Below are 27,041 nucleotides of genomic sequence, written 5' to 3'. Positions count from 1 at the left end.
TTCCATCCACAGACAAACGGCGAAATGGAGCGTTTTATCAGAAACTTCAAGCAGCAGATGGCCAAACTTCACTCAGCACACACCAGGGATCAAGCGTTGCAACTGTTTCTCGCTTCCTATCGTTCGCACCCTCGAGATGGACCATCGCTGGCGAAATTACTTCACGGCCATGGCCATCGGACACTGCTCCACCCTCCTCAGCATCCGGCGCCACATTATATTGTCTTTCACAGGATTTTAAGTGGCAGCAAATGGTGGGCTCGAGACTGTCTGTCGACTTGACACTTCCACGTATCTTATTTCGGGTCCAGATGGCTTGCAGCGCCATCAAAGTGAACTTCTCCTCTGTCACGTGCAGGATGATCTTTCAGTGTCTCTTCCCCCAGATTCGCGGGTCCGGAGGACAGCTCGCCCACAGCAGCCGCCAGAAGGCGTCATCAAGACACTGCCGGGTGACCTCATGGAGGCGGAGCCTTCACCTCCTCCGCCTCCTCTCGTCCTACAGATGGCGCCGGACCCGCCCACACCGCAGCAAACGCCGTCTTCTTCATCTGGTTGTGGCATCAGGAGGTCGACGCGTACCCTTCTGGTCGTTTTCCGGGGGACATTGACTAGGACCGCGCCACGACAGTAGCGGCCTCTATCCCAAGAGAATATAAGCACCGATCCTGCAAGACTGGGCCGGACAGTAGAAGACAGGCCGGACAGTAGAAGACACGCACTAGTAGAGGCGGACTAGATGAGAGGCACTAGAAGAGCCGTGACTTGTGATCCGTATGAACTTTTGTGATTAACTTGCATGGATATTGATTATTTGCCTGTCACTAATGGCTTGCGACAACTCGTTGTTTCCAGAATGAGATTTTCACTCTGCAGCGGAGTGTGCGCTGATATGAAACTTCCTGCCAGATTAAAACTGTGTGCCCGACCGAGACTCGAACTCGGGACCTTTGCGTTTTGCGGGCAAGTGCTCTACCAACTGAGCTACCGAAGCACGACTCACGTCCGGTACTCACAGCTCATATCAGCGCACACTCCGCTGCAGAGTGAAAATCTCATTCTGGAAACATCCCCCAGGCTGTGGCTAAGCCATGTCTCCGCAATATCCTTTCTTTCAGGAGTGCTAGTTTTGCAAGGTTCGCAGGAGAGGTAAAGTTTTGAAGGTAGGAGACGAGATACTGGCAGAAGTAAATCTGTGAGTAGCGGGCGTGAGTCGTGCTTCGGTAGCTCAGTTGGTAGAGCACTTGCCCGCGAAAGGCAAAGGTCCCGAGTTCGAGTCTCGGTCGGGAACACAGTTTTAATCTGCCAGGAAGTTTCAACTCGTTAATACAAAGTTAACTATTGTCAGTTCAATTACTGTAATAAACTCCATTAATATGATTTGCTTGTAAGTTGTCTAGCTAACCAGAAAACAGCATCCTACGCACCCTATAAGACACGTGTGGGCAGGATTACACAAAAAAGTGTGTCTACTTTAAGTGGTATATGTAATGCTGGTGAAGGCATCGATGCTCATCATAAAATACTGAACATTCGACCTCTGGAGTATACATGCTATGATGACCCAAATAAAATCATAGAATATCTACATCTACTAACAGCATCAGCTGAAGCTGGGAATATAGCGCGAACATATGAAATTCAGTAATTTCAGAGCTTTGAGAAAGACAGATCCTCTAGTGGCTGTGGCTATGGAGACGACCTTTCATGATCTTCACAAGTCTGTACACAAAACATACCCCCATAGACATGTTATAATATAGGGTTTACACATCATATTATTAGGTTTTGACGCCTTATGGTAGGCTGATCTCGTTGATGTGAATCAGTAATCAGTATTGACTAAATCTAGCAAATATATTTAATGGTTATAGGTAAGTGTTCAAATTTCAAATAGCCCTGCCTGTGAGGACAAAGTCGGGGAAGGAGACTGCAATGGTGTCTGAATGATTGGTGCAGATGAGGATAAATCAGTGTCCTAACAATCTGCAAGCTGACCATGGAGGCAAATTTTACATTTCAAGTTAGTACTAAAATGTTATGAGATAAATCACTAATTGACAATCTCACACATGTAAGCGAGTATTTTGGACTGTTTGAACAGGATTTTAAGAAGCTCTTGCGGACGAGATTTAATCTTCTGGAGTCATACAAATGGTTAGACAATCTCCCCCAAAGAACTGAGCAGTATAATCGAACTAGACATAATACAATTAAAATGAGACCTGTTGCTGTACATTATAATGGGTCTCTCAATATAGTTTACAGCCGTATTAAAATGGTAGATTTACGCAAGCAGAAGAAGAATGTGTGTGATTTGGTGCATATTTCGAAATACGAACCTGCTTTTGAGACGATTTACCAACCAAACTGGTCAGCACAGACATTCACAGTTTTTAAAGTGCAACATGCAAATTGAAGAAATTACTTTTTAAACGACAGCAGAGGTGATAAGACCACAGGAAGCTTTTACACAGAGGAATTAGTGAAAAACTTTGAATCACAAATGTCACTACAATGTGTGTTATAAGGTGTCGAGGGACTGAGGCTATACTTAAGTGGCTCAGCTTCCCATCAACACACTACAGTTGAGTGAATGTTCACAATTTGGTACATAAACAGGACACATAAACCTCGAACTATATAGTAACGTGAAATGACAGGTAGTAAGCACATCAGAAATAGTGGTGGTAGTGTTATTCTCAATAAGTTACCACATGATTACACTTACTGGACACAACTACTATGGACCTGAAACGAAGCTGAAAAACCTGCTACCTTGTGGTGATAAGGGAATTAACATACTAGACAATGCCTGCAAGGAACATGACACAGCTAATCCTACAAATAAAGATCCTCATGCTGCAGATCGAATATTAGCTAATAAAGCTAGTGTAATATCTCTATCCCTGCACAATTCTATGAGTGAATTACGTTTCATACTTGACCATCTATATATTCTGAGAATCGATGCGAAAAGTAGTACAGTACTATTACTATTCCATGAGTGCATAATTACTCTTACACTCTCTGGTGCGTGTTGGAAGGACTTCTAGGATTTTCTCCATGCCCCGGAGGAGTGGTACCTACAGAGTTAATGTTTAACCAGACTGAAAAGAATTTCTGAATAAACAATTTGCCAAAGCATGAAGATCAAAAACTAAAATGGGAGGAAAAGATTCGACTAGCACTTGTCAGTTTGACTAAAAATGCAGCACGATGGAAGTTGACATATGATCTAAGGATACACCGGATTCAGACGTTTCATCTCGAAGAAAAGGTTTTATTGAGGCGACACCTGCATTCCTCGGAACTGAGAAAGAACACCAAGAAATGCAATCTTATATATACCGGACCGTATGTTATTGTCAGTATACTAAATCTGGGATCATACTTGTCGGCCTATCCCGATTCAAAAGGGGTAAAGGGTTTATTCGCGCATAATGGTATCAAGAAATTTTTTGAAGGATCTTAGAACTTCGACACCGGACTTAAAGAAGAATCAAGAATGGATTTTTATTATTATTTAGTGAATATATATAAATCTATACGTTTATGTAGTTGATAGGTTACGAGTACGAGACAGTGAGATTACTCCTGTGATAGTTTAGTATAATCTTTAGAATAGGTATCAGACTGTAGCATTTGCTAGTGTGTGTACGTATTGACTATAAGTAACAGTAACATAGGAGTGTTAATGTGTAGTTAATGTGCAGCTATATTCTCTCAAGACATAAGAAGCATATTAACATGTCGTGTGTAACTTTAAACGTAGTAATTATGTATGGAAGTACGTTGAAGGCAGGACGCGCGCTGTTTGCGGTAAAAACAAGTGAAGTGTGGAGTAAAACTACAGTCGATAATATCACCGCTACGAAGGGTTAAAGAGACTCGCTGGTTGCGTGACAGAAAATTTATTACATTTCAAATTTCTCATTATGCATTCTTTTTCAGCTGAATTAATTTAAGAGTTTTAATTGAATTTTTAAGAGTTGTGTTTCTTTTGTGTCTTCATATTATTGACATGATTGTTGAAAATATGTTTTCCATTCATATTCATGACAGAATGACAAAGATTCTGTGAGTGGATGATGAGCTAAATGAGCATACATCACCATTAATGCTGTTTATTTGCAGGTGGATCTGCAGATCAAATAACGATAGTAACACAGATTAAAATTTTTCAGATATTTGTACTGGAAGAATATAATTTTATGTGTATTCGATGTCACATGCCTATATTTTAAAATTTTCCTCATGTATGAACTTTAATTTTATCCATAATTTCGTACTTGAAAACAAAATTCGGAGAGATTCAGAGCCTTACTTCCACCTGAACTATATCAAATCGAAGATTAGAGTAAGCAAATTTTTGGGAGGAATACATTTGGTAGGTGCTACAGCAAAATTAAATTAACACAATTTCTTTTGCAATACTTTGGACGATCTGCAGTTGTGATTCGGAACAACTACAGAATTGGGGACGACAATAAAATTCGCGATTTTCAGGACTGATGGATATTCCAGTCTAGTACAGATGGAAGAATACATTAATCAATCCCGACTTTGAATTCAGTGATGACATATGGACTTCAGTGTCTCAATCCGCTCTCTTCCAGGGATTTATTCAGTCAGAACCTTTTCTCATTCCACTTTAAACTTGTTGAATGTTCACGTCCCTGACCATCTGTTCCAGAGACCATCTTGCTGTTTCTACGGCACGTTACCAGCTTCAGTTCTGTACCGCCACTCATCGCCTGTCCTCCGTACCGCCTCCACCAAATGCTGTATGTCGCCTAGCCGCTGTCCGTATCCAGTGTTCCTGTTTCAGCGGCTCCTCTACGAGATCTCCGCATACACCGTCGAAAGAAGAAATTTAAAAAAAAATTTTTTTGAAACACTGTTGTAAAGATTTTTTTGGCTATGAGGCACTTTTCTATCTACCTCATCTATCAAGTTTTTATACATTTCAAAATTACTTTCTTTAGGCTTTCCTATCGTCTTTAATACCTGAGCTGGGGTCTAGTCTTCCAGGTTTTCCAGGGTTTCCCTGTGAAGGCCAGCTCCCAAATGGGTAGACCTTTTCCGCGATCATACTGATTTATATCTTCCCTGGTTATGTACGTGGGATGCGGATATACCTCGGTACATGTAAAAGTCACAGCCTAGGTATTCTGGTAACGTACAGTCTTAACATGTTACCCATTCACTCTATGGTAAATTTCTAAAAAACTAATCTTCAAAATATTTCTCTTTTGAATAAACGAGCCAACAAAATTTATGGTTAGCTCACAAAGTGTATTATCATTAACTTTGCTCGCTGCGAGGGGCAATTGTAATATCGCTTTATATTCTGCTAATTATCTCTGCACAACTCTATGAGTGAATTACGTTTCATACTTGACCATCTACATACTCGCAGAATCGATGCGAAAAGTAGTACAGTACTATTACTCTTCCATGAGCGCATAATTACTCTTTGTAACATTCTCTCTGGTGTGTGTTGGAATGACTTCAAGGATTTTCTCCGTGCCGAATAGCCACACTGAATAATTGTAATGTTGGTATCTAGATTACTGCAAGAAAGAGATTGGAAATATATTGTATGCTAATCAAGAGAATATATATTGAGCATCTACATCAAAGGTGTGTATTATATATGTATTCTCTAATTCGAAATTTGCACGGAGGTGTCGTTTCGTTGGTAATCAGAAGGGAACTTCCGATGAATTGGGAACGAACCTGCAATTATTAGATCCAAGAGCTCCATTATTTCATCGGATAATGAAACTCTATCAAAGCAAACTTTCCGTTTGTTCTGAGGTTTCCCGAATGACTACACAACGCAAGAAAACCAAGACATTTTATTTACACAGGATTGCATATCGCTTCGAATCATCGAGACTGTGGACAAGGAGAGTCATCGTCCAATTCTGATTAAACAAGTAAAGCTTAATTATAACTTTCTTGAGCGACTGTGATGACTGTGATATGGCCGCTTATGAATGAGATCATTAATAAAATACTAATAACTAAACTTCCTCCTCAACAGCAACCAGTAAAAACACAATAATTGATTAAAATTATACTAAGCAAGTACACTCGTGGAAATGGAAAAAAGAACACATTGACACCGGTATGTCAGACCCACCATACTTGCTCCGGACACTGCGAGAGGGCTGTACAAGCAATGATCACACGCACGGCACAGCCGACACACCAGGAACCGCGGTGTTGGCCGTCGAATGCCGCTAGCTGCGCAGCATTTGTGCACCGCCGCCGTCAGTGTCAGCCAGTTTTCCTTGGCATACGGAGCTCCATCGCAGTCTTTAACACTGGTAGCATGCCGCGACAGCGTGGACGTGAACCGTATGTGCAGTTGACGGACTTTGAGCGAGGGCGTATAGTGGGCATGCGGGAGGCCGAGTGGACGTACCGCCGAATTGCTCAACACGTGGGGCGTGAGGTCTCCACAGTACATCGATGTTGTCGCCAGTGGTCGGCGGAAGGTGCACGTGCCCGTCGACCTAGGAACGGACCGCAGCGACGCACGGATGCACGCCAAGACCGTAGGATCCTACGCAGTGCCGTAGGGGACCGCACCGCCACTTCCCAGCAAATTAGGGACACTGTTGCTCTTGGGGTATCGGCGAGGACCATTCGCAACCGTCTCCATGAAGCTTGGCTACGGGCCCGCACACCGTTAGGCCGTCTTCCGCTCACGCCCCAACATCGTGCAGCCCGCCTCCAGTGGTGTCGCGACAGGCGTGAATGGAGGGACGAATGGAGACGTGTCGTCTTCAGCGATGAGAGTCGCTTCTGCCTTGGTGCCAATGATGGTCGTATGCGTGTTTGGCGCCGTGCAGGTGAGCGCCACAATCAGGACTGCATACGACCGAGGTACACAGGGCCAACACCCGGCATCATGGTGTGGGGAGCGATCTCCTACACTGGCCGTACACCTCTGGTGATCGTCGAGGTGACACTGAATAGTGCACGGTACATCCAAACCGTCATCGAACCCATCGTTCTATCATTCCTAGACCGGCAAGGGAACTTGCTGTTCCAACAGGACAATACACGTCCGCATGTATCCCGTGCCACCCAACGTGCTCTAGAAGGTGTAAGTCAACTACCCAGGCCAGCAAGATCTCCGGATCTGTCCCCCATTGAGCATGTTTGGGACTGGATGAAGCGTCGTCTCACGCGGTCTGCACGTCCAGCACGAACGCTGGTCCAACTGAGGCGCCAGGTGGAAATGGCATGGCAAGCCGTTTCACAGGACAACATCCAGCATCTCTACGATCGTCTCCATGGGAGAACAGCAGCCTGCATTGCTGCGAAAGGTGGATATACACTGTACTAGTGCCGACATTGTGCATGCTCTGTTGCCTGTGTCTATGTGCCTGTGGTTCTGTCAGTGTGATCATGTGATGTATCTGACCCCAGGAATGTGTCAATAAAGTTTCCCCTTCCTGGGACAATGAATTCACGGTGTTCTTATTTCAATTTCCAGGAGTGTACATGGAAAAAGATCATATGCATAGGACAACATATTGCAGCATTTGTAGTTCATAAAACAATACGTGGAAAACTTAAATTCGGTGGTGGGAATGAATTTCAAGCTTGTCATACACTAAAGAAGGAATCTGCGGGGAGCTTAAAAAATGACTTCTAGTCAGCAGTGGTAGTGGCTAAAAGTGATTTGTAGGAGAAAGGGAGAAAAAATCCTGCTAAAACGCCAAGAGTTCCTTCGATATCTAAGACATCAAATGGGATCATCTCATTTCTAATCCCAGCACTCGCAGGACTATCAGCAGGGGTTCTTTGGCTGGCGGGGGGGAGGGGGGGAGGCGCTTCTGCCACAGCTCTAACATGTGCATAACACAGAAGAGCTTCTACAGGCAACTAAAAGGCATAGTATGTCAAAAAAAACCTTCTTACTGTACTTCAGAAAAGTGTAGAAAAATTGTGTGGGTGGATGATATACCAAATGAAGAGGTATTAACCGCTTCATGGCTGAATAAATTTGTAGATGAAAAATAAAAATAAAGAATTGTGGCGGTTTAGGTGTGCCTGAAACACTCAGGAGATACACCACTTATCAGAAGCATTGTTAGTTTCCTGCACCTGTCGGCACTGGCGCTCTAAAACGGTCGATGTGTGATTGCATTTCGAACTTACTTGATGGATCCTTGTTATTACACAGCGGCTGTAAGTCTGATTTGCCACCATTCAGGTACACACGGTCGATATCTATGCGAAAATCCTTTCTCATAAGGTGAATCCCGATAACTTACCGTAGCACAGGCTTTAACGAGTACTGTGTCAGGGATTACAAAGCCTCTGTGTTACCTCTAATTTCTCTAATTTTCTCTTCATGATCATTTCACGAGATATGTGTGGAAGGAAGTACTATGTTATTCGTCTCTTGCCGGAAAGTTCTCTCTCGAAATTTCAATAGCAAACCTCTCTGTGATGCAGAATCCCTGTCTTGTAGTGTTTGCCACTGGGGTCTGTTGAACATCTCTGTAGTGCTCTCACGCTGACTAAATGGTGTCGTGACCAAACTCACCGCTTTTCGTTGGATCTTCTCCATCCCTTCTTCCATACGTAACTGATAAACATCCCAGATTGATAAACACTAGTTCAGAATCGGTCGAACAGATGCCTTACAAGTCCCTTCCTGCGTGGATGATTTACATTACCTTAAGATTCATAGTAGAATATCAGTCTGGCATCTACTTTTCCTACTATTTGTTTTATATGGTCATTTCACTTCAGGATCGCTCTGGATAGTTACTCCTAGATATTTAACTACAGATGCTGTTTCCAGCGATTTGTCATCAATAGTGTAGCTGTACAGTAATAAATTTCTTTCTCTATGTACGCGCAATGCCAACGGCCTTGCCGCAGTGGTAACACAGGTTCCGGTCAGATAACCGAAATTGAGCAATGTCGGGCTGGGCTAGCACTTGGATGGGTGACCATCCGGCCTGCCGAGCGCTGTTGGCAAACTAGGTGCACTCAGCCCTTGTGAGGCAAATTGAGGAACTATTTGATTGAGGAGTAGCGGCTCCGTTCTCATAAACTGACATACGGCCGGAAGAGCGGTGTACTGATTAGATGCTCCTCCATATACGCATCCAGTAACGCCTGTGAGCTCAGGATGACATGGCGGCCGGTCGGTAGCACTGGGCCCTCATGGCCTGTTCGGACGAAGTTTAATTTAGCTTTAATTTTATGTATGAGCAATGTGCTACATTTATTTACGTTGATTGTCAACTGGCAGGGCCGGCACCGTTCATTAATCCTCTGCAAATCGATACTATCTTCTGGCGTTGCTACTTTCTTTTAGATACAGTGTCATCTGTAAGCAGTCTTAAAGAGCGTCCGACACTTTCTACTAGATCATTTATAGACATTGTAAACAGTAACTGTGCTATCATACTCCCTTGACTCCGCAAATTAGCTTCACATCAGTGGAATTTGTCCCGTTGATGTGTTGAGTTTATCTGTAATGAAGTCTGCCAGCAAATCGCATATCTGATCCGATATTCGATAAGCTCGTTGTCCCCCCCCCCCCCCTCTCCCTGAACGGCAATGTGTGCGGTGTCATATGCCTTCCTGAAGTGAAAGGACATGGACACGGCGTTGTCCACAGGGTTACAGGCAGAAGTCACGGAAGAACAAAGCAAGTTGAGTTTTGCAAGATCCCTCCTTGCGGAGTCCATGTTGATTTTTATAGATTTCAGTCTTCCAGAAACGTCATAATACATGAGCACAAAATATATCCCATAATTCAAATACACTGACTTCAACGTTATAGGTCCATAATTACGTCAACTATCCTACAGTCGTTTTTGAATATCTTACAGATATTTAATCTGGTCCTGGTGCCCATCCATTGCAAGACGACTGTGTAATTGCTTTTCTATTCTGTCATACACTATGTGATGAAAAGTATCCCTACACCCCCAAAAACATACGTTTTTCACATTAGGTGTATTGTGCTGCCACCTACTGCGAACAGAAACCATACTGTCGCCATGTTTTTTAATTGTGCCTGCCTCCTACTTGTGTATCTTCATCCTCATCATCACCGCAGTGTTTTTATATTTTTTAAATTCCACAACCATCTCCCATTTTACAGTTTTTTCTCAATGTCACCGTTTTATCGTCTGTTTTTCTTGTTTGTTTATATTCTCAGTATGTTTTTTAACTTTTCTGTAGGCTGTAGAGCTGCATATTACACTGCTGCCAGCTCCCCCGCCCCCCCCCCCCCCCCCCCAGGGGAGGAGGGGGAGGGGGAATTGAAATACAATAAAGAAAAAGATAAAGAAAATAAAGTAATGTGATACATTATGTGATAGCGCACAACACGACACAGTCCATCGCGTAATCCAGCACGGCATTTCTTTTGTCATACTATATGACACAACATTACATTAAAGTTTAGAGTGCATGCATCAACACTCAGGGATACTTCATATTATAGATACATCTCCACCGTCAGACACTTGCTATTGTAAATCCATCCGACTCTCTAGAAGCACATAAATTTGTGTCTATTTGTTCTTACAGCCCTCTCCATGCATGAAACAGGGGACAGGCTTGAGGGAGAAATGATGCCCTCGGGGAATAAAATCATCAACCCCCCCTCCTCCCACCCAGATATCAAAAAATGGATGGGATGATACATCCCCAGAAATGTTGTTATTCAAGAAACGCTTTTTTAGCTATTACATGTATGCTCTTCAGACAACGCTATTATATTTTGTATGCTATGGTTGACGAATCTTCTGGATTTTGGCACAGGAGCAGGGATTATAGCCTATAAATTGCAATATGCAAGTGTACCAACACAATGCAGGTAAGAGACCTTGCTACGCTGAGGGGGTAGGGTTAACTCGTAAAGAAAGCACGAATATGTCAAGATGTTTCGATTTAAATGTCTTTGAAGGTATCAGATAAATCGAAAATCTGGTACCCTTCTTTTACATCACTAACACTGTTCAGGACATATTAGCCTTTTTTTGTGCTTTGGTAGGAGTACTTCTCATTCTGGTTTCCAACTTCTTCTCTACCAGAATTTTGACATTAGACCGCCCTAGCTTGGCAACCGATGTAGATTTTTGATGACCTGGGTGTCGACTGACCCAGTATAGATTATTTTTATTATTTTTCGAACCATATTCCATGAGTTCGGCATCCTTAGTCTGGCTGCTCTACAGTTACCTGCCTGGTATGGTTGAATCTGTCCGCTATAACCTTCTATGTCCTCAGAGAACACAAGCCTCACCACTACATCAAGGTCACATGCCTGCAGGAGGTTTCCCGTGTTATTTTTTGTTTTACATTTTTTTAAAAACCTGTTCAGCTTTTCTATTTTCATTAATTTTTCTTTTTTGTAGTTATACACATTCTATATATACCTGAGACTGTATATGCAGACATACAAAAATAGCCATGAATACTAAATACAGTGCAGAAAATAACAGAAAACATGAACACGATACCGAACTAAATATTAAGTACTGCGTGAAGTACACAGGGTTTATAAAAAATGATAACCATTTGTTATTTGAGATATGTGCGTGAATAGCAAAGTCTCGTGTTTTACATGGTTCCCGCTAGGTAGTAGCGGTGTGCACCCACTTCAGTTCTAGTAAAAATGGTGTCGGGACAACAGAAAGCGTTTTGTGTTCTACATTTTAAGCAGTGCGTGACAGTAATAACTGTTCAGGCGTGTCAGTAATAACGGTTCAGCGCAACTTTCATACTAGGAATGGTGTGGATCCTCCTGTAGGCACAGAGCATTAGACAATGGCATGAACGATTCCAAGAAACAAGTTGTTTGTGTAAAGACAAATCGCCGAGCCGTCCCTGATTGTCTGACGCAGAAGTCGAACGCATCCACTGTCGTTTCACAAGGAGTCAGCAGAAATACGTTCGCCGTGCAGCTCGAGAGCTCAACAAGCCCTCGATGTCCGTCTGGCATATATTGCGTCGACGATTACACATGAAAGCAAACAAAAGTAGCTGCTGCAAGCTCTTCGTGGAGGTGACAGACAAAAATGTGTGAAGTAACGTAATTTCGTTCTTGCCAATATAAAGGGTGACAACTTTCTTCCACTTTTAGCGTTTAGTAACGAGGCAACATTCCATTTAAATGGAAAGGTGAACCGTCAGAAAATGAGAATATGGGATACGGAAAAACCACATGAAGCTGTACAGCATGAGAGGGACTCTCCAAATTTTGTTTCCTGCAGTTTCACAGGAAAAGGTGTATGGTCCATTTTCTCTTTGCCGAGAACGCTGTTACAGGTAGCACATATTTCGAGATGCTTGGAAACCTTCTTTCTCCACAGCTGGAGGCTGATCGAATTACTTCATTTACCAAAAGGATGCGTCAGTGTCACAATGGCATCTGGGAGTTCGGGAATTTTTAAATCAAAGGATTACTGAATGATGGATCGGTCAAACTGGACCAATTGATTCAGTCTTACGTAACTGGCCTCCAATGTCAGCAGACCTGACTGCATGTGATTATTTCTTGTGGTGGCTTACAAAAGACTGTTCCTCTGCCTCCGTCAAACAATGAATGAACTGAGACATCGCACAACAGCAGCTGTGGAAGCTGTAACTCAAGACATGCTCAGTGCAGTGTGGGAACAACCTGAATAGAGCACATTTGACATATGCCGTACGTCTCATGGGGGACTTATTAAACACCTATGAAAAGGTGTGAAAAAAAAATTTGAGTTTCTCGTGAGTCAAAAAACAAAATTCATTGTATATGTTCATTTGTTTCAGAAATGTAGACGTTCCAAATCGGATGATTCTTTAAAAATACCCTATATGACAGAAATAATATATGTAAATAGTTCATATTATGTAGATAACTTTACGATACAAATGTGTTACATAAATAAACTTGTTTAAAACCTTACTATATTGCAGGGTGAGCGATTCACTCAACAAATAGTAAACTACTGAAAAGCAAACATCCTGTTATTTTTTCAAGTTTTTGTCTTTGTTTATTTAAAACATGCATCAATAAAAATTGAAAACTAAGAAACCATCGCTAGAAAACCTCACGTGAATAACTTTGCAACAACCAATCTGTATTAAGTATGAATATAATTGTCTGAAATAAGTAGAACTGCAAAACAATGTGTCCATGATAAAATACAGGGTGATTCAAAAAGAGTACCACAACTTTAAAAATGTGTATTTAATAAAAGAAACATAATATAACCTTCTGTTATACATCATTTCAACGAGTATTTAAAAAGGTTTTTTTTTCACTCAAAAACAAGTTCAGAGATGTTCAATATGGCCCCCTCAAGACACTCGAGCAATATCAACCCGATACTCCAACTCGTTCCACACTCTCTGTAGCATATCAGGCGTAACAGTTTGGACAGCTGCTGTTATTTCTCGTTTCAAATCATCAATGGTGGCTGGGAGAGGTGGCCGAAACACCATATCCTTAACATACCCCCATAAGAAAAAATCGCAGGGGGTAAGATCAGGGTTTCTTGGAGGCCAGTGATGAAGTGCTCTGTCACGGGCTGCCTGGCGGCCGATCCATCGCCTCGGGTAGGTGACGTTCAGGTAGTTACGGACAGATAAGTGCCACTGTGGTGGCGCTCCATCCTGCTAAAATATGAATTGTTGTGCTTCTTGTTCGAGCTGAGGGAACAGCCAATTCTCTAACATCTCCAGATACTGTAGTCCAGTTACAGTAGCACCTTCGAAGAAAAAGGGACCAAAAACTTTATTGGCTGAAATGGCACAGAAAATGTTCACCTTAGGCGAGTCACGTTCATACTGAGTTGTTTCCCGCGGATTCTCAGTGCCCCATATACAGACATTGTGATGGCTGTCTTTCCCGTTAGTGTGGAAAGTTGCTTCATCACTAAACACAATCTTTGAAACGAAAGATTCATCTGTTTCCATTTGAGCAAGGATAAAATCACAGAAATCGATTCTTTCAATCCTATCAGCTGCAGACAGCGCTTGAACCAATTTCAGACGATAAGGTTTCATAACTAACCTTTTTCGTAAAACTCTCCATACAGTTGATTGTGGAATTTGCAGCTCTCTGCTAGCTCTGCGAGTCGATTTTCCTGGGCTGCGAACAAATGCTTGCTGGATGCGTGCTACATTTTCATCACTCGTTCTCGGCCGTCCAGAACTTTCCCCTTTGCACAAACATCCATTATCTGTAAATTGTTTATACCAACGTTTAATACACCACCAATCAGGAGGTTTAACACCATACTTCGTTCGAAATGCACGCTGAACAACTGTCGTCGATTCACTTCTGCCGTACTCAATAGCACAGAAAGCTTTCTGTTGAGCGGTCGCCATCTTAGCATCAACTGACGCTGACGCCTAGTCAACAGCGCCTCAAGCGAACAAATGTACAACAAAAAGAAACTTTATAGCTCCCTTAATTCGCCGACAGATAGTGGTTAGCACTGCCTTTTGTCGTTGCAGAGTTTTAAATTCCTAAAGTTGTGGTATTCTTTTTGAATCACCCTGTATTATCAACATTTCAATCCCGTACGAAAACTGTCGAACTTAACCTTGTTTTGTACAAAAATAAATTTTCTACAAGATAGCATAGTAATTTTTTTTTTTACGAAAATGCAGTAAAACATCATGTGTTCGTTAGAAATTAGGTGGCATTTCTGACAAATATTTTTACAGCAGTTTTCGGGTTAGTTTAATTTCCTGCGTCGCCATTGATAAAGCTTTAAATGATCGATTACGGATTCCTGACTGGAAATAGAGGAAGAAAGGCGCTGTAAACTTGTGTCCGAAAATGCATCATTGCCACGGTAAATAGCGCGATGACTGAAAGTTCCTCTGACCACGTGTCGTGTGTTCTTTGTGTGTTGCAGGCTGTGTGACTAACGCAGCGTGCTGTAAGCAGCAAAATGGCCCGTCATTTATGTCGGGAACAAGCAGAGTTGGAGTTTTGGGTGGGGCTAAGTGGATGGAAATGGCTGAGAGGAACCACAACTATACTAAAACAAGTACTTTCACAGACGCCAACCACATCACGCAACATTTCAAGCCCTTTTTGGTCGGTTGTACGCTACTGGGCATAGCTACACTAAGAAGAAATGCAGATGATAAACGGGTATCCATTGGACAAATATATTACACTGGAACTGACATGTCATTACAATTTCACACAATTTGAGTGCATAGATCCTGAGAAATCGGTACCCAGAACAACCACCTCTGGCCGTAATAACGGCCTTGATATGCCTGGGCATTGAGTCAAAGAGCACTTGGAAGGCGTGTACAGGTACAGGTACGGGTCGTAACACTTCTGAAATGTAACGTCCGCTGTTCAAAGTGCCGTCAATGCAAACGAGAGGTGACCGAGACGTGTAACCAATGGCACCCCATACCATCACGCTGGGTGATACGCCAGTATGGCGATGACGAATACACGCATCCAGTGTGCGTTCACCGCGATATCGACAAACACGGATGCGACCATCATGATACTGTAAACAGAACATGGATTCATCTGAAAAAATGACGTTTTGCCATTCGTGCACCCAGGTTTGTCGTTGAGTTCAATATCGCAGGCTCTCCTGTCTGTGATGCAGCGTCAATGGTAACCGCAGCCATGGTCTCCGAGCTGATAGTCCATTCTGCGCAAAAGTCGTCGAACTGTTCGTGCAGATGGTAGTTGTCTTGCAAACGTCCCCATCTGTTGACTCAGGGATCGAGACGTGGCTGCACGATCCGTTACAGCCATGCGGATAAGATGCCTGTCATCTCGACTGCTAGTGATACGAGGCCGCTGGTATCCAGCACGGCGTTCCGTATTATCCTCCTGAACCCCACCAATTCCATATTCTGCTAACAGTCATTGGATGCCGACCAACGCGAGCAGCAATGTTGCGATACGATGAACGGGAATCGCGATAGTCTACAATCCGACCTTTATCAAAATCGGTAATGTGATGGTACGCATTTCTCCTCCTTACACGAGGCACCACAACAACGTTTCACCAGGCAACGCCGCTCAACTGCTGTTTGTGTATGAGAAATCGATTGGAAACTTTCCTAATTTGAGCACGTTGTAGGTGTCGCCACCGGCTCTGAAAAGCTAATAATTTGCATATCACAGCAACTTCTTCCAGTCGGTTAAATTTCGCATCTGTAGCCCGTCATCTTTGTAGTGTAGCAATTTTAGTGACCATAGTGTATGATCATAAGGCATTTCAGACAGACGAACGTACATGGAGGTGGCGAGCGGTGCGTACGGCAGATCTGGATACCGGAATCTACAGGATACTGAGAAGAACTCTAGTAAGAGCTCAAAGAGAGGCTGGAACGTGCGAAGTAGTGCGGCGATCCATGTTAAAAACTGACTACAATTTGGTTTCTGCTTGTTGGGAACTGCCATTTTTGTCGCCTTCATTCTCCGGAATTTTGTATCATTTCTCCCCAGACTGTCTTAATACATAACGTGTTAATCGTAAAACTAGCTGCTACTATGAATCAAACTGATTTCACACCAACAAACTGGAAGATTCCACAGGATGTGAACAGCTACCAAGACATGCAAATGCACTTGGAGTGCATTTGTCGACCTACCTGTATGAAGAAGAGTTTGGGTTTCCCAACAAGGCGTGGGCAGTGGGCGGGGCTGAAAGGTTCCAGCAGATCACTGACATGATACTCCCGGTCTTTTGCAAACAGCACATTATTCGCCGCGCCATGCGAAAGCACAGCCACTGCAACGCAGTTGACGTCGTCCTCTTCGGCCACTGTAACCACAGACATACTTAGGTTACGGCGAAATGGCACTGTCCTCATTTCGTTTTCATTTACACTTTAAGACAAAAAATACGCAAGATGAAGAAGTACCGCAAGTTGGTCACGAACCAATAATCATACATGTATCAATGGAGAATGCAACATTGTTAACTTTAGCGGTCTATGGACGAATGTATGACGCTTCAGCACAATTTCACTGCACAGCTGGCAGGAAAGTAAACAGAGTATATGTCGATACCAGGGCATCAAGTTTCAGCAAATTTCATCCGTATAAGTTGGACGGTTCGCCTCGCAGACAGGCATGTGAATGATATACTCAGTTAACAGCATTTGAGAGAGGATGTACCAGGCCTGTTCAGAAAACTCCAGAAGTTTGTCCACAATTTTTTTCTACGCTTACCTTTTACTTATTGTGCATGGTCTCCTTTGAAATGTTCTCCTCGACAATTGATGCATCGCTCCCAACGCCGTTTCCATTTCCGGAAGCAGTCCTGGCACGCCACTTTCTGGAATGCGCGAAGCGCTGTCTGCGAATTTTCTTTTATTTCGTCTATAGTTGCAAATCTTATACCTTTCAACTTTGGGAAGAAAAGGAAAACGTCCACAGGTGCCAGGTCTGGTAAGTGCGGATGATGAGGCAGCACAGTAATTTCGTTTCCTGTGCAATAGTCACGCTCCAACAGGGGTGAATATGCGGGTGCGTTATCCTGCAATGCTGGAAATGCATATCCTCCTATTTCCATCTATTGTACTATACATTTTTTTCCTTATTTTGTTACCTGAAGATATGACATTTCTGTGTCTTTATATATTGTAACTGTTCTACTGTATGTGTGTGTGTGTGTGTGTGTGTGTGTGTGTGTGTGTGTAATTGGTTTGTTTTGTAAATATTATTTGTATTTTTACCCTGGGTCTGGCCTAGGGAAAACTATGCTATCGAATGATTACATCGATAGGTCGTGTGGAGAACCAAAATGTTTAGGATCTTTGGTAGTGTTACCTCTACCGCATGGAGCGCGGGCAGAGAGAGTCTGGCTGGAGTAGGGCGGTGGAGCAGGTGTGTTGTGTGACGCTCCCGCGAGTTGCTGCGCTTTCGGGGTTTGGCAGCACGTAATTGCGCTCGACTTGCTATGATGGTTTCTGACACGGTGTCGCGGACGGGAGCGCTAGCTGGCACACGTCAAGAGCCCGTTTCGCCTAGTGACCATGTCGAGAAGAAGGCGCGCCAACATCCAGCTTCTGCAACAGCTACAGCCGACAATGAGTGACTGTCGCCACCTCCTCGATCGACGACTTGAAACCTTTAATTAACCAACAAGGAAGACTGGAAGTACGTAAAGTTTTAGAAGTGCATAGCAGACCTCAGCTTTTCAAACTGTTAAATTTTTCTCGCTAAATTACAGCATCTTAGCATGAACCTCTATTGCAAATTGTCCCAATTGCATTATCAATCAGGGTCCCTTCCTTTTCCGGAATGAACCCAAGTGTCGTTGAAATTCATACGTCAGCATTAAAGTAATATTATTCGATTTCACTGCTTTAATTTCAAAGTTCGGTTAAAGTATTCATAGCTGGCTACAATATTTAGATTACACAAGTACAAATTAAGAGTGCGAGTTTTGTTACCGTATTTTAGCTTACCTGTGACAGGAGCTCAGCTTGGTATGTACTAAATTTTACTATTGTTAATTGTTCAGAATCATTTAATTCAAATTCAGAGTTAAATCTCTTATTTCTAAATTGCTTAGATTCAAGCAGCTTTTGAAGTGATTGTTGAGGTAGCCCAAGACCAACCTTATCTTATTGAATTTCGCAGTGCTTCAGAAACAAAGTTCACTATTAATTTCAGTCACTAAATTAACTTTCAATTTTCCAGTTTTATTAATTCTTTTGCTAAATTAAGTCTGAGTATAGCGAAATTTATTACTTCTGACAAACATTCAGATTTCACACAACACCTGTCAACCTTCAGTTGCCACGCTTTTAGTGCTAATTATATGTGCATTAATCTTTCATTTTGAGTTATTATAGCAGTTGTTCATAGGACTGGCGACTGTAATTTTCCGCAAATATCAAATATCTTATTAATGCCAATTAATTGTTAACGTAATGACTGCACATTTACTTTCTTTATTAATTTTACCCTTTTCTCAAAATTAATTTCCACCAATTTAATTTGCATTTTTCCTTTCATTTAGATGTAACCCTTTCCTCCCTGTTTACTGAAAAATTGACTTCGGTGACGATTGCTTTTCTCAAATTTCCATTAGGCGCACACATTTTAATTTTTCACTGTCATTAAGGTCGATAAGTGAGGGGGAGGTTACAATCCTCATGCAAGAACCACGAATTGTCTCGCCGCATTTCAGGCTGTTTGCTTCTCACATTTTCCCGCAAGCATCGGAAACGTCCCAAGAGTGCAAGCGATTAAACTGCCACGCTGTCTAACGCGCTGCTTCCCGAGCAGGAAAGCATGCCGGCCCCCGTCACGAATCCGACCGGCGGATTAGTGTCGAGTGCCGGCCAGTCTGTGGATGGTTTTTAAGGGGGTAGGACGTCGAAAGGGCCGACTTGGAGCAGGAGAGGCATCACAGGAAATTTTAATTTCCAGTGTCTATACTTTTACAAATAAGTTCATAAAACTTTGTCAGCATGACCAGGAAGGATTCCGGATTCACACTCATTGCGGTGGAAGTTCCAAAACATAACAAAATAAATTTTTTTTGCGTGTGAAATTTCATCATTTTTTCACTTACTAAGGGCTGCATTTTTACCATAGGTACACTTTTCTTCATAAGTTAGAGAGATTCTTCCATGAATTTTGCACAGCATACATACCGTACTTACAGGTGTATGAAACTCTATAATTTATTTGATTTGTGAAAAAACGAATGAGCTGTTGTATTTTAAACTTCATGTTTAGAAAAGAACACAAATTTTGTAGTTAATTGCCTCAATTTTTACCACAATTTTTAATAGATTTGGAAAAGTCTAGAGTTCCACACACCTTTAAGTATGATTTGTATGCTGTGCAAAATTCATCGAAGAATCTCTCTTACTTATGAAGAAAAGTGTACCTATAGCAACAAATGCTGCCATTAGTAAGTGAAAAAAATGATGAAATTTCACATGTAAAAAAATTATTTCATTATGTCTTACAACTTACACTGCTAAGAGTGTGAATTCTGAATCCTTCCTGGTCATACTGGTCATACTGACAAAGTTTTATAAATTTATTTGTAAAAGTATAGACGGTGGAAACTGAAATGTCCTGCGGTGCCTCTCCTGTTCTAAGTCGGCCCGTTTGACGCCCTACCCCCTCCCCCCCCCCCCACCCACCCCCGCCCACCTAAGGCGGTCATCCATCTGCCTCGGCGAATGCGAGCTGGTTACCCTTATTCCGCCTCAGTTAGGCTATGTCGGCGATTGCTGCACAAACACTGTCTCCACGTACACGTACACCATAATTACTCTAGCACGTGGACATTTAGGGTTACATTCGCCTGCTATGAGACGTTCCCGGCGGGTCCCACCAGGGGCTGAATCGCACAATAACCCTGGCTTCGGTGTGGGGCGGCGGTGGGGTGAGTGGACTGCTGTAGCCTGTTGTGGGGTTGTGAACCACTAAGGGCTACAGTGAGGACAATCTCTCTCCGTCGTTTCTAGGTCCCTGGTTCAATACACACACACACACACACACACACACACACACACACACACCACCACCACCACCACCACCACCACCACCAATTAACAGTTTGTCGTCCCCGTGGCACAAATTCATGATGAACTAATCCTTCAAAGTGAAAGAAAACTATGGCTGTGGCATTTGATCAGACCTGGAAAGCATTTTTGGTCTTGGAGAACCTTTCCCGACCTATTGTGAAGATTGAACCTTGGTCTCACCATCATTAACGTAAATTCATGTTTCATCACCAGTTAAAGTTCTCTTAAGCAACATGTCATTCTCATTTGCGCGATCCAAAAGCTCTACATAGATTACGAGGTGAATGTATATCTGGTCTTGACTCATGAGCCGTGGGACTAAATTGGCGGCAACATGATCCATCCCAAAAGGTTGTGTCAGGATTTCATGACATGACCCAACTGAAATGTTACATTCTCCTGTATTCTCTTGGACAGTCTTCGACTGACCCGCACATTTTCGTTGATGTTTCTGATATGAGCGTCGTCAGTAGGTGTCGATGGGCGTCCTGAACGAAGGTCATCTTTCATTCCCGTCCGGCCATTATTAAACCCTGTGAACCATTCGTAACACGGAGTACGACTTTAAGCACTCATTACCATAGGCTTCCTGCACCATTTGGCGTGTCGCCGTAAATGTTTTCTTGAGTTTCATAGAAAATTAAAATGCAGGCGCGTTGCACCACGAACTCTGCCATCTCGAAATTTGCGAACTATGCGACACAACTTTCTAGTCCATACAGCACTTGTAACATCGAAAATACAGATAAGATACTTTCTGCACTATCCAAAAATTTTCGGTGTTTAATAGTCGTTGATAACTTCTGATTCTGAAGCTGTAATCTGTATTACAGAAACTGTATTTACTAAGTAATCAATGTACTAGTGTATTATTTCTGACTTATACAGAGTGGTCCACTGATCGTGACCGGGAAAAATAGCTCACGAAATAAGCGTCATACGAAAAAACTACAAGAAACAAAATTTGTCTAGCTTGAAGGGGGAAACTAGATTGTGCTATGGTTGGCCCGCTAGATGGCGCTGCCGTAGGTCAAACAGATATAAACTGCATTTTTTTAAAAATAGGAACCCCCATTTTTTATTATATATTCATGTAGTACGTAAAGAGATGTGAATGTTTTAGTTGGACCACTTTTTTTGCTTTGTGATATATGGCGCTGTAATAGTCACAAACACATGGCCCACAATTTCAGACAAACAGTTGGTAACAGGTAGGTTTTTTCAATTACAATACAGAACTTAGGTCCATTTGAACATTTTATTTCGGTTGTTCCAATGTGATACATGTACCTTTGTGAACTTATCATTTCTGAGAAAGCATGCTGTTACAGCGTGATTACCTGTAAATACCACATTAATGCAACAAATGCTCAAAATTATGTCCATCGAACCTCAATGCATTTGGCAATATTGTAACGACATTCCTCTCAACAGCGAGTAGTTCGCCCGCCTTCCGTAATGTTTGCACGTGCATTGACAATGCGCTGACGCATGTTGTCAGGCGTTGTCAGTGGATCACGATAGCAAATATCCTTCAACTTTCCTCACAGAAAGAAATCGGAGGACATCAGATCCGGTGAACATGTGAGCCATGGTATGGTGCTTCGATGACCAATCCACCTGTCATGAAATACGCTATTTAATACCGCTTCAACCGCACGCGAGCTATATAGCGGACATCCATCATGTTGGAAGTACATCGCCATTCTGTCATGCAGTGAAACATCTTGTAGTAACATCGGTAGAACATTACGTAGGAAATCAGCATACATTGCACCACTTAGATTGCCATCAATAAACTGGGGGCCAATTATCCTTCCTCTCATAATGCCGCACCATACATTAACCCGCCAAGGTCGCTGATGTTCCACTTGTCGCAGCCATTGTGGATTTTCCGTTGCACAATAGTGCATATTATGCAGGTTTACGTTACCGCTGTTGGTGAGTGACATTCAAAGTCATCGCCATGCAATTCCTGGAGCATAGAAATGTGGTACGGGTGCAGTCAATGTTGATGTAACATTCTCAACACTGATGTTTTTGAGATTCACGATTCTCGCGCAATTTGTCTCCTACTGATGTGCGGATTAGCCGCGACAGCAGCTAAAACACCTATTTGGGCATCATCGTTTGTTGCAGGTTGTGGTTGACGTTTCACACATGGCTGAACACTTCCTCTTTTCTTAAATAACATAACTATCCAGTGAACAGTCCGGACACTAGGATGATGTCATCCAGGATACCGAGCAGCATATATAGCACACGCCCATTGGTCATTTTGATCACAATAGCCGTACGTCAATAGGATACTGACTTTTTCCGCAATTGGTAAACGGTCCATTTTAACATGGGAAATGTATCACGAAGCAAATACTGTCCGCACTGGCAGAATGTTAAGTGATACCATGTACTTATATGTTTGCTACTATTACAGTGCCATCTATCACAAAGCGAAAATAGTGGTCCAACTAAAACATTCGGGTTTCTTTACGTACTACACGAATATGACGTACTACACGAATATGTAATAAAATGCGGGTTCCTGTTTTAAAAAACACAGTTGATATCCTTCTGACCTATGGCATCTAGCGGGGCAACCTTAGCGCCATCTGGTTCCCACTTCAAGGTAGACAAGTTTCGTTCTGTGTAGTTTTTTCGTTTGATGCTTATTTCGTGAGATATTTGGCCTGGTCATGATCAATGGACCGCCGTGTGTAATCGATTGTAAATGAAAATATTGTAAATTTCTGAATGGTAGCCAAGGGAACTTTATTTAAATGTATCGATAGCAATGACGAAATGGCAGTAGCGGTGCCGTTGTTAATCTTCGTGTGTAGAGTCTCTGTTGCATTGCGAAAGAGAGGAAGCAGCGTAGCTCGAGTGATGAAAGAGTGTGGAAGAGTTTGTTGGGCGCTTCCACCGACGCGGGGTGTACCTATGCTCTCGCCAGTGTAGATGCGCCCGATTCGTTAACCGGCGAGTATTGAGAGTGCAGTCGGATAAATGACTGGCTTAACTTAAACTTTGTGATGGAAGAAATTACTTACGGTAACATTAGTGTAACAGAATGCAAAATTTAGAAGAAGCCAAACAATTTACTTTTGAGTATTGAAAGATTAAAGTGAATTTACTTTAAGCAAACAGGCAACTGATTTTATTTTTAATATAACAACAATAAGATACATACCAAGTCAGCAGAAGTCACTCGCTAAGCTAAATACAGAGTAAATGAAATTGCGAACTCTTAATTTGTGCGGTATCTTTAGTTATTAGTTTTGCTAGTGAAATTTTACGTTACTTTAAGCAAATGAAGTTAAGATTCTAGTGATTCATTGCCCTAGCGGGCTGGCAACCGCCCTTTTTTTACCTAATCAGTGTTTTATTTGGACTCCTTTTTTTTACCTAATCAGTGTTTTATTTGTACGATCAGTAATTTTTGTAGTAAACATTACGTGGTACCCTTTTTCCCCTGTGTAGTTCGTGAGGAATTGCATTAGTTTCCACCCATTTCAAAATTAGCATAATAGATTTTTCCTTCATAAGAGCCCACTCTACACTTTCCTCCAACTAACCGGTATTATTTTCCTTTGGTAACGATAGTCTTACTCACTGTACAATTCCATTAGGCATATGCGATCACGGTCAATTATATTGCAATCCAGTAGGCCGATTGGTAAGGAGGAGCTTACACACTGACAATAACTAACAGACGTACAACAATGAAACTGCTGCCAGCTGCTCATTAAACACAGGCATGTGCAGGGATGCCAAGCGCATTTCACTCCAACACACCATTGGAGCGAAATTACTCATGTTCTGGAGTTTTTTGAACAGACCTCAAATAGTTGAACTTGAAGAAGCCGGCTGTAGTAATCGCCGAATCACTTGACATTTTAATAGATGCGATGCCACCATTCGACAATATTAGCATAAATGGGTGCACCGTGGCCGAATACAGCGTCAAGTAGGAAGCAGTTGACCTACACAAGTGATAGAACTATAGGACTGTGCAAGCCAGAAAGCCACTCAGAGCCCTGGATTCACCATTATCATGGACATTTCCTTAAAATTAATATCAAGTACACAGACACTTGTTACATACATATATACAGAGATAGTATTTATTTATACTGATAGTAGTACTGAAGTAGAAGCAATACAGAAAAGGCACAAAGCATGGCTGAATGACCAGCAAAAGACAACTGATAAATATTGAGAAGAGCTAACCATTGCCAGAAGACAAACGGCCATGAAAATCAGAAGAATCAAAAGAGACAATCAAAAAAGAAACCCTAAACTTTGCAGAGGAATCATTCAAACAACATAAAACAAGGGACTATTATAAGACAGTCAGATAATATCGATCAAGGTATACTCCAACCATGATGAAAAATGAAAAAGGGAAACTAGCGAACAATAATCAAGACAATGCCAACATTCCAGCTGATCACTTCAAAGAATTACTAAATGCCAACGAATCAAAAGAATACCTAGATTTCGAACCACATCAAGAAAACAAAACACATCCAGAGAATATTACACCACCAGATGTCAGTGAAGCGATCGAAGCAACTAGGTGGCTGAAGAACTACAAAGCAGCAGAGGAGAATCAACTGGTCGCACAGCTGTGGAAGAACGCAAATAAACAAACACTTCAGAACCTCCGTAAGCACATAGTAGACCTCTGGAATCCTGAGAAAATGCCAGAAGAGTGAAATAGAGCTATAATCCACCCAATACACAAAAACGACGATAGATTTGATCCAAACAACTATAGGGGGATTTCACTGCTCGATGTCACATATAAGATCTTGTCTACAATTATTTACAAGATATCAGAATCAACTAGACCAAGAACTTGGAGAATATCAAGGATGATTTCGTCCTGGTAGAAGATGTCCAGATCAAATTATCAGCCTTAAGTGGAACATGAAACTTCAAAGAGTGAGAAACAAGAAGTTGGTCACACTTTTGTTGACTTAGAGAAAGGATATGACAGTATCCGACGTGAGTCATTACTTAAAATCCTAGCGAAATTTGGATTGCACTTGAAACTCGTTAATCTTATTGGACTCACCCTTAAGAATACTAAATCAAAAGTTAAATTCAGGTGGGAACTATCTGAATCATTTGAAATCTGGACGCGACTCCGACAGGGGGATGGTCTCTCACCAATACTATGTAACTGCGCATTGGAGAAAGTCATGCGAGAGTGGAATAAGAAATCCAATCAAACATCAAGATTGTCAGAAATATCAAACTCAAATGCCTGGCCTTTGCTGATGATCTAGCGCTGCTCGCAAATAGCGTGGAAGAGCCTAAGCACCAAATTGAAGAACTCGAAAAAATAGCAACAGAAGTCAGACTAGGAATCTCGTTTGAAAAGACGGAAATGATGCCATCCTTCAAGGTTGAAACACCAGCCCTTACACTGAAATATAACAAACAAATTAAAATTGTAAAGAAATTCAAATATCTTTTGGAGGTTATAAGTTGGAATTCAAACGAGAAAATGTCAGTAGAAAGCAGAACAACTGAACTGAAACAAGCGCACTGCATCACCTGGTCAACATACAAAAAGAAATGCTTCTCGATAAATGCAAAACTCAGACACTATCACTATGCTATTAAACCTGAAGCAACCTGTGCTAGTGAAACACTATTCGAGAGGAACACCAAATAATCACAGACAAAACTACAGAAGGCATTCAGAAGAATCCTTAGAACAATTATAAACAAAAAATACCTTGTAGAGGGATAATGGCAACTATTACCCAATGAAATTGTGTACCAAGAAACTGGGTCAAAAACTGACACAATTCGGAGGGTTGCTCTTTTCTGCCCCATTTCCAGACTACCAGAAAGTAGGCTACTGAAACAACTGTTCAGCTACTTTTGGAAAAGTAAGACCAAGATCAACTGGTGCAAAGAAGTTCAAGATGATTTAGACGAGTTAGGATTGACATTGATACAAATTGAAGGCAGAGAAGAGAAGAAGATCCTGAAAGACAGTGACAAGAGATTTAAACTAAAGATATTTAAACGCAAAAAATACACCATAGCTGATGAACAAAGGGCAGCCAGGTCGAAAAGGATGAAGACGTTTTGGGAGCAGAATCTACAACGAGTATTAAGACTTAATTGTGCATGGATTGAATAAAGTGCTCCAGTGTGGGCATAAAATACGCAAATGTCACTTAGCCACAACCTGAGGGATGTTTCCAGAATGAGATTTTCACTCTGCAGTGGATTGTGCGCTGATATGAAACTTCCTGGCAAATTAAAACTGTGTGCTGGACCGAGACTCGAACTCGGGCCCTTTGCCTTTCGCAGGCAAGTCCTCTAACATCGGAGCTACCCAAACATGACTGACGCCCCGCTCCTATAGGTTTACTTCTGCCAGTACCTCATCTCCTACCTTCGAGTTCGGCCCGGCACACAGTTTTAATCTACCAGGAAGTTTCATATCAGCGCACACTCCACTGCAGAGTGAAAAT

The 27,041-nt window shown here is 42.2% G+C and overlaps 1 protein-coding gene, 1 long non-coding RNA gene and 1 other non-coding gene across 7 annotated transcripts in view; 2 read left to right on the top strand and 1 right to left on the bottom strand.

Moving 5' to 3' along the window:
• LOC126281345 (uncharacterized) overlaps window positions 1-5,645 on the top strand; it is a 145,127-nt gene extending 139,482 nt beyond the window's left edge. Inside the window, exon 3 of the long non-coding RNA XR_007551256.1 lies at window positions 4,697-5,645. This is a non-coding gene — a long non-coding RNA (uncharacterized LOC126281345). The remainder of the gene's footprint in view (window positions 1-4,696) is intronic.
• LOC126281332 (caspase-6-like) overlaps window positions 1-27,041 on the bottom strand; it is a 142,245-nt gene that overhangs the window by 53,278 nt on the left and 61,926 nt on the right. For all 5 annotated transcript variants that reach the window (XM_049980226.1, XM_049980208.1, XM_049980217.1 and 2 more), the window contains exon 4: window positions 16,636-16,808. In XM_049980226.1, the coding sequence (XP_049836183.1) occupies window positions 16,636-16,808 (173 nt within the window). The remainder of the gene's footprint in view (window positions 1-16,635; window positions 16,809-27,041) is intronic.
• On the top strand, window positions 1,218-1,292 carry Trnas-cga (transfer RNA serine (anticodon CGA)). Its single transcript has one exon. It is a non-coding gene; the product is annotated as a tRNA-Ser (tRNA).

This window comes from Schistocerca gregaria, chromosome 1 (genome assembly GCF_023897955.1).
Source record: "Schistocerca gregaria isolate iqSchGreg1 chromosome 1, iqSchGreg1.2, whole genome shotgun sequence".
NCBI classification, from domain to species: Eukaryota; Metazoa; Arthropoda; class Insecta; order Orthoptera; family Acrididae; genus Schistocerca; species Schistocerca gregaria.
Note: the sequence above shows the minus strand (reverse complement) of the source record. Positions and strands in the feature narration are given on the sequence as shown.